Here is a 13,306-nt window from a genome sequence, read left to right on the forward strand (position 1 = left end):
CGTTACCATCCAGAGAACCCCAAGCTAGTTATACAATCATTCTGCAGCAACCTAATGAGGTTTTCCTAGATTTTATTGATAGGTGGTGGGTTCACATGGAGAAACAGGGGGAAGAGCCAGGGCTGCATTCTGCCTTGCTGTTGGAATTAGCAAAGGCAAATGCCAGTGATACATGCAAGTAAATCATTATGGGAATGCCCTTGGATCCTCTACCCACCCTCACCACCATCATCGAGGTGTGATCCAGAAGGCTGCCAGCTTAGGGGCTGACCATCATAGACAGCCAGGAAGGACGGTGGCTCCAGCAGCGGTGGCGGTCCCACCACCACCTGTAACACCATGGGAACCACGGTGCCATCGCTGTGGGCAGCGAGGGCACATCACCCATTTCTGTCCAGTGCCCAGCCCCTGCGGGCCAGGACAAAGGAACTGGAGGGGAGGGGAACTTACAAAAAAACCCAGAAGGGCAGCATGAACCTCCTCTGCGTGTGGATAGAAACAGAGCAGGCTTTGCAGGGGGAGGGCGGCTCAGATAAGCCATTTCTAACTGGACTGACTTTCACCAAAGGACAGATAATACCTTCAATAAAGTATGGCCGCCTCAATAGCCACTCCATTTAGCAGCAGCAGAAGACCATCTTTTTAGGTCCTGCCATTGGACTGTGATTGCCGTGGACCTACTGGGCAGAAGATTGACTTTCCCTGACCCAGGCTGTAAGTATTTTGTTACTGGGGACACCAAGCACACACCCACAGAGACTGAAGTCTCTCTGGTCACCCTCAGGGTGATCTGGATGGACCCATTCTCTTGGTGCGATGCATCCACCCACTGTTCTACTTGGCCAAGGGGCAGGTCATCACCCAGGCCATCCCTGTCGCCCTGAAAACTCAGCTTCTGAGCTTGCTAACATAGTTTTCTAAAGACTTTCCCAGGACAGTAACTGTAAACATAGATATGTGTACATTCTTTCTGTTACACGTCTTGTGATGGACATCTCTCATGGCCAGTGCAGTGAGAAAGTGTTATCCTGACCATCCAATCCCTGGCTGTGGTCAGGAGCCTATAAATCCTGGAGGGAAAAATAAACCTCACTCTTTCTTTCACCACACTTCGACCTGTGTCCGTGTGATCTATTCATCTTCAGCGGTGTCGTGGTTTTAAGCTAGTAACAAAAAACTACTTATTTCTTGCTAGAGATATGGATTAAAATAAGAGCAAAACAGGCTTAAAACTTAAAAGGAATAAAGACAGTTTATTAACAAACTACTAGAATAAGAATACCAAAATAAACTTTCAGAGAACCCTTTTACTTTTCACTACTTGATCATTTCTTTGTACACATAACAACATAGAGACAAAAAATTTAGAATCTTGGTGGTCAAAAACAGTCTCAATTTTAGAGTCTTTTCATCAGTCTCTGCAGAGAAACAGAAGTCTCTTTCTGCTAATCTATGGAGTTTTTAGAGTCTACTCCTCCCATTGTACACTCTTCCAAGGTGTGCAGGGGTCATTTTAAGTCCTGGGATGCTATTTTTAAGGATAAGTAATTCAAAGCTAGAAATTGTCTTCATTTCTCTCTGTGAGCCCTCCTGGAAAAACAGCCATCGCTTTGGCTCTTTTAAAGCTTCAAAATCTTCACTTCACTCCTAAGTTCCAGCAACTCACAGTTATCACAACCACTTTTCTCTAAAGTCCACACTTTGAATACTCTATTCCTCCCATACTCTAGTCATGAATTAAAGGAGTCTTTAAACTACTGTCCATCTCCATAGCTGTAACAGAAAGACTGTTCAGCAACAAGCATCTCCTTTTCTCTCTTTCTTATTTAAACTTAACTCTTTTCTTCACTGTTTTTGGTGGTTTTATGATGTCTTACATGTTAATTGTCTCTCTCTGTCTTTTCTAAGAAAAAGGAGTAATCTGTTTGTTTATTCAGGTAGTAAAAGAATTAAAAGTTTTAAGAAAGCTGCAAAAGTTCATAGTGTCAGGTTTCAGTCTAACAGCAGACCTTGAAAACTAAACAAAAGTGTTAAGCTCGGCTTTTCTCTCCTCCTCCCCCCCCATCCCTGCGGCCTTGTCCCGGGCCTGGGAAGGGGGGGGGGAAACCAACACAGAGCTTGTTACCTCTTAAACGCCGGAAACCAGAAAGAGAACGAGACAGCTCTGAGTGTACTTCTTAAGGGGGTGTTTACAAGTTGAATTCACTTTTAATGGTCAGATCTGCTGTCAATTCTTGAAAATGACTGATAATTGGTCAGGAAGAAAAACTCCCATCAGTCATCAGTAGCTTCAACTTCCTCTTTTTTTTACTCGGTCTTAAAGGTGAAGCTAACCCATGACACTGGTGAAGTTGGCACAGCCAAACTCCAGAAAATGTAAACCAGGCTTGACTTTCCAGAAATGACTTTTGGCTGGCTTTAGCTGCATTCCCCAGGATCAGAATCCCCAGGAGATATTTGCAGGTTTTGCTCTGCATCTTCAGCTTGCCCAGACATTGCTCAGTGTTTCACCAATGGAGAAGACAATGGATATTTTGCCAAACCTCCTTTCAAACAACAAAACTTGGGGCAGCACGACAGAAAAGAAGAAAAAGAAAATCTTCGCCAGTTAGAACAGAGCCAGAGTCCCACCATTTTCCCCTCCACTTTTCTTGATTTTCTACATTTAGAGGCAAAGCTTTGTTACCGCTGAAGATGAATAGATCACACGGACACAGGTCGAGGTGTGGTGAAAAGAAGAGCCGAGTTTATTTTCCCTCCCAGGATTTATAGGCTTTTGACCACGGCCAGGGATTGGATGGTCAGGATAACACTTTCTCACTGCACTGGCCATGAGAGATGCCCATCACAAGACGTGTAACAGAAAGAATGCACACATATCTATGTTTACAGTTACTGTCCTGGGAAAGTCTTTAGAAAACTATGTTAGCAAGCTCAGAGGCTGAGTTTTCAGAGAGACAAAGCTTCCATCTCTCCCTTCCTGATGCTCTTTGCTACCCTTTAGCCTTGACCCCCACGGATCTGAGTGCTGTCCATGTGGGGCTGGGGATGCTCAGCCTGGAAAGAGAAGGTGCTGGGGAGGCCTCCCTGCAGCTCTAGGAAAGATGGGCACCGAGAGGAGAAGGCTTTCAACTGCAGGAGTCAGATTGAAGTTGGATCTAATGAAGCTGCTCTTTTCCACTCAGGCTGCTGGGGCACTGGCCCAGGCTGTGCACAGAGGCTGGGGATGCTCCATCCTTGGCAACATCCAAGGCCAGCTGGGAGCAGGGCTCTGAGCAACCTGTTCTGGGGGAAGATTGCTCAGCTTGGAACAAGATGGTCTTTAGGGTCCCTTCCAAGCCCAAGCTGCCAGGGATTCCATCATTCTAGGATCTCCCTTGTCCACTTCAGCCTGGGCCTGGGCTCCTGGCAGTGATGTCACAGTGCACGCTCCAGCTAGAACTTCCAGCATCCAGCAACGGCCACAACACAACCCTTGGCTCCTTGTGTCAGCACGCTCTTCACCCTGCTCCAAGCCTACCCCTGTCACCTTGTTGTCACCTTCTCCCTGATACCCCCAGCAGTCCCTAAAGCTCCCCAGTGTGTGCATTTTGCTCTCCATCCCTGCACGATGTCTGCATTTGTTCCAAAGAAGGTATGGTACTATTCCACGGAGGTGGACACCCCGCAGCTGCCTGGGTGGGCTGGAGCTGTGTGGGACAGTGTGGGAAAGGGACCCCACTCGGAGATTTTGCTACCTCTGCAGGCTGTCACAGACACAGAGGAGGAGATGGAGGTGGATGTGAAAGAGATGGAGGAAGAGATGGAAGTGGATACAGAGATGGATACAGAAGAGGACATGGAAGTTGACGGAGAGGAGACCGGAGAGGAAGAGATGGACGTTGACATGGAAGATGATAATGAGGAGATGGATATTGATATGGAAGACGAGGAGGAGGACATGGTGTTGGGATGAAGACCGATGCCAGCAGCAGAACAGGCAGGTGCTCCCCACAGGCAGAGTGGGTCCCCTGCTGCCAGGCTGGGGCTGGGCTGGGCACTCCCTGCTCAGGGACACGCTAGCCCATGCACTGGATTCTGGTGGCCATCCCTGGCCTGGCCTGGCCTTGCTTTGGGCCACACAAGCCCTGTTCCAGTGCCTGGGCCACAGCCCCCAGCCCCAGCCAGGCTCACTTCTGGCAGCAGAGTCCCCCTGTGCCAGTGTCCCAGCCTGGCAGCACATGGAACACCCCTCCATGCCTGACTGCACTGACCGTGCTGCTTGTTTTTCTTCCAGGACTGAGGCACATCCCGGACAGAGATGCCACCCTGCTGTATATACGTTTTACAGTTGTTGTGTTCAGATTCACGTTTTAGAGTTTGCTTAAGTCTTCTGTAAATACGTTTCATGTAGTTTTGTTAGATATGTTCTTAGGTAAATAGGTTCTATAGTTTGTTGTTGTTGTTACCAGTATTCTTACAATGTAAATATGTTGTGTAGTTCATTCTTGTTCCTTTTCTTCTACAAATAAACATTCTTTGTTTTTCACACCCCAGTTCTCTTTGCATTTTCTTCAGGCACATTTGCAAGGTTGTGGATTGTTTTGGGAACAATATTTTCAGGACTCTAAAAAGAATATCAAAACTGCTCTGCCACACTCTCAGCTGCTGCAGCCCCAAAAAGCACTGGCTGTCTTTGCTCACAGAGTCACAATTGTGCTGGGATTTCTACCACACCACAGGACAGCGATTTTTTCCTTTTTCTCCTGGAAATACCGACAGCACTTCTGGGTAGCAAGGCAAACATGAGCCTCTTTTAGTGGCCCTTGAAATTGGACATGTGAAATGAGGTACACAAAGCCAAAGGCCAGCTGAACCTGGCATCTCTGAATGGGTCTTCACATTCTTCCCAGGAAGATGAATGGCAATCACTATTTTGGCAGGGAAACTGCATCAGCTGGCAATTTGGTGTAGAAAATGTGCTTTCTGCTCCTCTCACAGCCAAAACTCCTACCCATTTCTTGGAAGTCCTTCTTAGATAAGGACCATGTTCAGCTGAGTGACAGTGAAGCCAAATGGCAATCCAGGAATCAATTGTCCTGTACACAATCTCCTCCATCCAAATGGAAGGTTACTCACGGGCACACAGGAGTAAGTGTAGTGGTTTAGATTTGCTAATTTCATTTTCCCGGGCGGCGCACCAAAGTTATGTCGTGGTTTTAAAGCAGTAACTAAAAAATTACTAGAAAACTCACTTATTTCTTGCTGTGAGACATGGATTAGAGCAAGAGCAAAACAGGCTTAAAACTTAAAAGGAATACAGAAAGTTTGTTAACAAAACTACGAGAATAAGGACACCAGAATAAACTTCCAGAAAAACCCTTTTATCCTTCACTACCCACCATTCTCTTGTTCACATGACAACATAGAGACAAAAACTTTGGAACTTTGGTGTTTAAAACAGTCCTAATTCTTGCTAGAGTCTTTTCATCACCCTTTGTAGAGAAACAGAAGTCTTCTTCTGTTAATCTATGGAGTTTTTCACAAGAAAACTATTTCTGTTATAGTTTTCTATTTCTCTGATGCCAGCTGTCCGGAAATCTGTCATCAGTTCACTCCTCCCATTTCACATCACTCTGAGGTGTGTATGGGTCAATGAGTCTAGGGATGTCATTTTTTAAGGATGAGTTATTCAGAGGCAAAAGTTCTCTTCATCTGTCTCTGTGAGCTTCCCTGGCAACAGAAGTTTTCTCTTTGCCTCTACAACGGCTCCAAATCTTCAACTATTACTTCTCCCCTCTATTCCAGCACCTCACTGTATCACAATTACTCCACTGTTTTCTCAAAATCCACACTTTGAACACTCCATTCCTCCCAATATACTCTGTCATGAATTAAAGGAGTTTTTTCAGAACACTATTGTCCATCTCCATAGCTTTAACAGAAAAATATTTCAGCTTATAAAGCATCTCCTTATTCTCTCTTCCCCATCTAAAACTTAACTCTTTTCTTCACTGTCTTTGATGGTTTTATGATGTCTTCTTCATGTTGATTGTCTCTCTCTCTCTGTCTCTCTGGGAAAAAGGAGTAATCTGTATGTTTTATCCAGGTAGTAAAAGAGTTAAAGTCTGGGAAAGCTGCAGATGTTCATGGTGTCAGGTTTCAGTCCAGCAGCAGAAACTGCAAACCAAGCCAGGCCGGCCGGCTCCGTTTCTCCCCCCCCGCCCTCTGCGGCCTTGTCCGGCCTGGAGGGGGGGAGGAGGCCGAGACAGAGCCTGTTACCTCGTCAGAAGCCAGAAACCAAAGAGAACAAGAGAGCCCTGGCTTTACATCTCAAGGTGGTGTTCACAAGTTGATCTCACTTTTCAATGGTCAAAACTGCTGTCAATTCTTAGAAATGACCGAGAATTGGTCAGGAGAAAAGACTCCCATCAGTCACCAGCAGCTTCAATTTCCTCCCAGCTCCCAACGCTATCTTAAAAGTAAAGTCACCCCATGACACCAAAGAAGGCCAACAAGGCTGATGAGGGATCTGGAGCACAAATCCTGTGAGGAGTGGCTGAGGGAGCTGGGGTTGTTTATCCTGGAGAAGAGGAGGCTCAGGGAAGATAAGGCGGTGTCAGGGTAGAAGTTGGACTTGATGATGCCCAAGGTCTTTTCCAACCTTGCTGATTTCATGATTACCTGAAACCACCCTTGGAGCAGGTGCAGGATGAGCCCTGGGCATCCTTTTCAGAAGGTGCAGCAGCCGAGGTCCCTCAGCTTCTCCACACAGGCCCCAAAGCCCATCCTGTCAGTCCTGCAGAGCCTCTGCAGCTCCTCCTCATTGCCCAGAACAGGGAGCCCCACAGCCAGACACAGCAGCCCAGATGTGCCCCCCTGGCCTGTGCTGCCTCTGGCAAGGGAGCAGCACAAGGCACTGCAGGACCCTGCAGACAATTCCTGAAGCACTTGTAGGATGATCCTGCTCCCCAGGGGACATTCCCATGGTGCCAACTGGGGAACTGAAATGGGGAGTGGGGTCAGAGAGGAAAGGGCAAACAGGGATGGGCTGTTTGCAGGGGAGGGAACAGGGGTGGGCAATAGGAAGAAATCTGTATCAGGAAGAGTAAAGAAAGCAAAGGTGAAGCAAAGGAAATGCTCAGGGCAGTTTGGGAGTGGCTGCCAGGCAGCCCTGGCTCTGAGCAACAACATCTGCAGTGGCACAGGAAACTCACAGCTCATGGGAACAAACTTTCTGTGTGACTTCAGAGGCCACAACAGCCCTGAGTGGTTTCCCTCCTGTCCCCCAGCCCTTCCTGGCCCCAGGGGCTGATGGCATTTGTGCTCCCTCAGGTTCATCTCCCCACAGCAGCACCATGGGGGTGCTGACGCCTGCTCTGGGCAGTGCAAACAGGGGCTCCTGAGCCAGTGCTGCCGTGGCTGTGCCTGCAAGGATGCGGCACCTCTGTGAGCTGGGGGAGAGGCCAGGGCTGCACAGGGGGGATGTTGTTGGCAGCTCCATGAGGACGCTCTGGGACGCTGCCCTGGGGTGTCCAGCGCAGTGGGGATGGATCAGCCCCTGCTCTGCTGCTCCTTCCCGTCTCCCCCAGGGACCTTGCAGAGCCCCAGCCATGCTGTTTGCCCCCAGCCTGCCCACGGCCACCCTGGGGCTGCTCACGGGGGTTTTCTGTGCTGAGCTTTGGCCTGGCCGTGTTCTTGAGAGAGCCTGGACAAGGAGCCTGGAGCCCCCAGGCCCTGCCCTGAGGCGTCAGCGCTGCCCCAGCAGTGCCCATGGCCTGTCCCTGCTGCAGCCCCGGCACTGCCACCCCCAGGGCTGTGCCCGGCCCCGAGAGCACTCAGACCCTGCAGCAACACCAGGGGCAGGAGGGCAGCGGGGCAGAGACACGGGAGCAGCACTGGCAACACCAAGTGCTGCTGCTCCTGGGCACAGCTGCTGTGCCAGCACTGATCTGCCCCCAGCTCTGCACACAGACACTGCTGCTGCAGCTCCAGAGAAGAGAACAAAAGGGAGATCTCTGGAGAAAACTTTGCTGGGAGACCCTTTAATTCCTTTAAAGCCACCAAGACTGCAGCCCCTCATTGACACAGTGTGTGGGCACAGGGAAAGTGGTGAGAAACAAAATGAGAAATGACACAAACAATAATATTTTATTATGGGAAAGATTAAAAAAGTAAAACAAAGTAGAAGAACCTTCAAAATGAAATGAACAAGAAGTATCAAAGATGACTTTTATTACAAGAGATTTGCAGAAATTGGCCAGTTCTTTAATGTTTTTTAAACCATACAGTCATCAGTGTCCACACTGCAGCCTTGAGCTCCTGGTTCCTCAGGCTGTAGATGAGGGGGTTCAGGGCTGGAGCCACCACTGAGTACAGAACTGACACTGACAGATCCAAGGATGGGGAGGAGATGGAGGGAGGCTTCAGGTTGGCAAATGAGGCAGTGCTGAGGAAGAGGGAGACCATGGCCAGGTGAGGGAGGCAGGTGGAAAAGGCTTTGTGCCGTCCCTGCTCAGAGGGGATCCTCAGCACGGCCCTGAAGATCTGCACATAGGAGAAAACAATGAACACAAAACAGCCAAGTGCTAAACAGACACTAACAGCAAGAAGCCAAACTTCCCTGAGGTTTGAGTGTGAACAGGAGAGCTTGAGGATGTGTGGGATTTCACAGAAGAACTGGTCCAGGGCATTGCCCTGGCACAGGGGCAGGGAAAATGTATTGGCTGTGTGCAGCAGTGAATAGAGAAAGCCACTGGTCCAGGCAGGTGCTGCCATGTGGGCACAAGCTCTGCTGCCCAGGAGGGTTTCGTAGTGCAGGGGTTTGCAGATGGACACGTAGCGGTCGTAGCACATGATGGTCAGGAGGGAAAACCCTGTTGTAGTGAAGAGAACATAAAAGAATACTTGTGCAGCACAACCTGTGTAGGAGATGTCTCTGGTGTCCCAGAGGGAATTGTGCATGGCTTTGGGCACAGTGGTGCAGATGGAGCCCAGGTCACTGAGGGCCAGGTTGAGCAGGAAGAAGAACATGGGGCTGTGCAGGTGGTGGCTGCAGGCTATGGCGCTGATGATGAGGATGTTGCCCAGGAGGGCAGCCAGGGAGATGCCCAGGAAGAGGCAGAAGTGCAGGAGCTGCAGCTGCCGCGTGTTTGCCAATGCCAGCAGCAGGAAGTGGCTGATGGAGCTGCTGTTGGACATTTGCTGTGGCTGCACATGGGGACCTGTTCATGAAGAAAAAGAACAGTGACAAGTCAGGAGAGGCTGGGACTCACCTTTGTTCCTGCTCTGGGAAAACCTTCACCCAGGTCCCTGCCTGAGCTCCAGCTGTGCTGGGTGTGCCAGGAGCAGCCAGGCCTGTGCCTGGGGGCTCTCCAGGAGCCATCCCTGCCCTGCTGCCCTGGGTTTGTGGCCATGTGGCAGAGGGACAAGGCTGGAAATTCAGGATATGTCAGGGGAATCACTCCTAATGCAGAAGAGCTTGGTAGCATCTGCACACACAATTATAAAAAAGGCAGGAGTTGGTTTTAGGAATTGTTCTCCTGCCCACACATCATTTCTGGTTCTCTGAGGTCAGAAATCCCCAGCTTTTCTTCTGCACTCAGAGTTTGCCATTGAGAGATGTGAGAGGCAAAGGATTCCCTGTGGCTTAGGGAAGGTGAGGGGCTGGATGGGCTTGTTCCCAACTGCCCTGGGTTTGCACCTTTGCCTGGAATCAGAGCACAATCACACTCCCGTGTCACCCTGGTATAAACGAGACCCTACCCAGAGCAGAGGGATCCCTGAATGTCTCACCCTCTCTAAAGGTCTCTGGGCAAGGTCTCAGCACCCTCCTCTGCCAAGGACACTCACGGCTCCCTTGGCAAAGCCAACAGCATTTCCTCAGCTGTGACATCTCTGCCCTTCCCTGTGGGACATTCAGGGAACTCCAAGAGGCTCTGGCACAGATTTGCAGCCAGGAGGGCAGCTCAGAGCTTGGAAGGACACAGCAAGGAGATCCCCAGGTGTGCCCATGATGGGATCTCAGGGAGGGGGCTCAGCTCATTCCCCTTTCCCATGGACTGCTTTGCCCACAGCCCCACAGGTCACAGGGAAGCTGGGACACCCCATTCCCATGGACACACCTGCCTGGCAGCAATCCCAAGGGCAGGGCCTGACTCAGCTGCTGCAGATGCCAGAGGCTCCCTGAGAGCCCCAGGTAACAATGACAATAGCAGAGCAGTGCATTCAGGCCATTTAGGAGGCTCCCAGCAGAGAGACTGAGCACCCAAAGTTACAATTCTGGCATCTCTGTAAATGTTCCAACATTACTTTGATAATCCTGGTGTGTCCCTTTCAACTCAGAATGTTCTGTGATTCTGGGATTACAATTCCTCTTCTGCTTCTCTCATCACCCTGTTGTCTATAATCAAAAGAGAAAAAAAAAACAACCAAAAACCTTTTGCAACAGTGATAGAACAGTAAAGTAAAGTAAAAACCAGCTTTATTGGAAGCTTCCAGGTGTCCCAGTGGGGATGTGGCACACCCGGCCCCTTATTTCAACAATTTATGAGGGTTGATTAATTAGGATATTTAACAGAAACATTCAATAGGAGATTCATTGCCCCAGTTACACACCCCTGAGTCAACCCACTGGAGTAGGTCCAAGGGTTTCTTTGCCCCACTTTTTGTTATGACCGCTCACATTCTGGTTAAAAACCAAAATGTTCTTCTTGTAGCTCCTCTTTCTGATGATAAGACTATACAGTATTTCAGAAATCTATTTAGAAAGTCAGTTTATTGTTCTAAAATCTAAGAGAAAGGTTAGGAAATGTACTAGAGCTAAATCAGGATAATAGTTATAGAAGTATATAATAGTAGTTTAATAGAGTTACTTAAGGATTATGATTTTATAACTATACAATAATAGTTGACAGATCTAAAAATGTATTAAAAATATATAAAAAGTAAAAATCCTTTTGTCATCATTGCAACTTTCCCACCCTGCTTAAAGAAAGAAATTGAAAACAGTCTCAGGAAATCTCCTGATCTTTACAGCAATCCCAGTCTCACCTTCCTTTGGGAAGTGTCCTCCGGAGCTGTGTCCAGGCAGGTGTGGAGCTGGGAGCAGCCCTGCCCCACACAGCCCCTCTCAGCAGCAGCCCCTGCCCTGCTCAGGGTGGCTCCTTCCCCCCACAGCTTCTCCCCAGCGCTGGGAGCAGCTCCCCGGGCCGGCTGAGAGCTGTCCCTGGCAGGCAGCAGAGTCCCTGCCCCAGCACAGCGCCCTGGGCTGCAGGACCCTGCTCTGCAGGACAGCCCTGGGCACCCCTGGCTGCTCTACACAAGGGACAGGCAGAGAATGTACTCACAGAGTCTGGAGGCACTGGCATGTTCCAGCTTTAGGAGATGCCTGCAGGAGCTGCAGCTGCATTGTCCTGCAGCCAGAGGCTTCCTGTGTCAAGGGCTGGCAGTGATTCTGCCCCAGGCACTTCTCAGCACCTTCCCAGCCCTGACTGATTGAAGCTCTCTGTGCCTCTGGGCTGTGCCCGGGGTGGCTGCAGGCAGTGCCCCAGCCCTGCTGGGCTGGCAGAAGAGCTGCTCAGCAAGAGAAATGTGCTTTTGAAGCTCTTCTTGGTTTCCAGGATTGCCCTCTGTGCCAGGAGCCTGGCCCAGCTCAGCAGCACAGACACAGCAGCAGGACTTTAATGAGCCTCGTGGGGCTTTGTGCTGAGGCCCTGAACATCAGTCCCTGAGAGGGAGGGGAAGAAACCTCTCAAGAACTCCAAGTCAGAATGGAAATCCAAAGTTTCTTTTACTTTTAATGGGTCCCACTGAGGGACATGACTGAGAAAGTGTCCCCAGGCCCCAGGCAGAGCAGAGAACTGCAGGCACTGATAACAGATGGGGACAAAGAGAAGCCAAGTCTTGGTGCCCTGGGCCACAGCAGCCTCTGTGCCACCAAGGGCTGTGAGGAGACACCTTGTCCTGAGGCCCTGGGACCTCCTGGCACAGCCCCAGCAAGGCTGGCCACTGTCACCCCCTTGGCCTGCCCTCAGCATCCCCCCTAGCCCACATGCCAGTGGCCTCAGGGATCTGCTGGAAGGAGTCCCTGGGGAGCCTTGCTCAGGAATGGCCCTGGGGGGCTCCTTCATGCTCCCAGCAACTGCAGCTTTTTCAAAGGACTTTGGCTTTTGTCTTGGAGTCTTTGAGAGTTTGTGCAATCCTGGCCTCCAATGATCTGCTGTAATTAGTCCCTTGAGAGGCTTTGTCAGTAACAACACTCAGTGGGGCTCATTAATGCTTCAAGGTACTTCAGGTTCTTAAGGTACTTTCCTTTTTCCTTCCCACATTGAGTCTCTGAGAAGTTTGTGCCATCATGGCCCCAATTATCTGCTTTAATGAGTCCCTGGGGAGCTTTGCATTGACACTCAGTGGGGCTCATCAATACTTTGAGATACTCAGGGCTTTTTCAGCTACTTTGGATTTTCCTTGCCACACTGAATCTCTGAGATGTTTCTGTGCAATCCTGGCCTCCAGTTCTCTCCTCCAAGGAGTCCATGAGGAGCCTGTGTTGGGGATGGACCTCAGTGGGACCCATTAATGCTTTGAAAAACTTTGGGTGTCTTCCTCTGACTTTGGCTCCTGGAAAGGTTTGTGCAATAATCTCCTCTCAGGCCCTGAGGTTCCAGAGCTCATCTCCAAATGCACCACGGGGCTCATTAGGATCAAGCAAGTCCCAACAAACCATGGCTGTGCCTTGATTTCCCTCTGGTCTGGGGCAGTTCATTAGGAAAGTTTCCTACAATAGTTATGGAGAAATAGTTCAAAGAACTTCTAAGAAACATGTATTCCTATTTTAAAGGGTGTCTTTTATTCCTGTTCTCTTTAGAGCAGAGGTGATTGCAGCATTCAGTGATGGATATTGATCCAGGGTCTCTCCTAAGGAGGTCTGGCCAGGTCAGAGAAGCTGTGCCTTGAGGTCTGACCCAGTGTGGACAACCTTGCTCCACCTTCCCCAGCCCCATCCTGTCTCTCCTCACTCCCCTGGGACCTGCTTTGCTCAGAGAACTGGCTGCACTCAGGCAAAGAGAGGTTTTCCTTCTTTTATTTTAGCAATCTGAAACTGCTGAGTTTCCCCATGGCAAACAGACACCCTCCTCAGGTGTGTGCCAGCCCAAGGTGCCACCAAGGAGGTTCCCCTTCCCCAAGGCAGAACCAGGCAAGGAATGTTTCAGACACACAGGAAGTTCTGCAATAAACACAAACCCAGAGTTGGCTGAAGGCAGAATTAGAGCAGCTGCTGAAGGACAGACAAGCTTTGAACTCCTTGCAGCTGAAAGCACCAAGT

General features: G+C 49.7%; 1 protein-coding gene across 1 annotated transcript; it reads right to left on the reverse strand.

Annotated features, from left to right (window-relative positions):
* Positions 1-209: 209 nt before the first annotated feature.
* On the reverse strand, positions 210-8,784 carry LOC131590684 (olfactory receptor 14J1-like; the record flags this gene model as incomplete). Its single annotated transcript, XM_058860947.1, has 2 exons — positions 210-329; positions 8,269-8,784. Coding segments are annotated over 2 exons (636 nt in total), but the record flags the coding sequence as incomplete, so codon positions are not given.
* Between the last annotated feature and the right edge of the window lie 4,522 nt (positions 8,785-13,306).

The sequence above is a fragment of the Poecile atricapillus genome, chromosome 34, assembly GCF_030490865.1.
Source record: "Poecile atricapillus isolate bPoeAtr1 chromosome 34, bPoeAtr1.hap1, whole genome shotgun sequence".
Classification (NCBI taxonomy): domain Eukaryota; kingdom Metazoa; phylum Chordata; class Aves; order Passeriformes; family Paridae; genus Poecile; species Poecile atricapillus.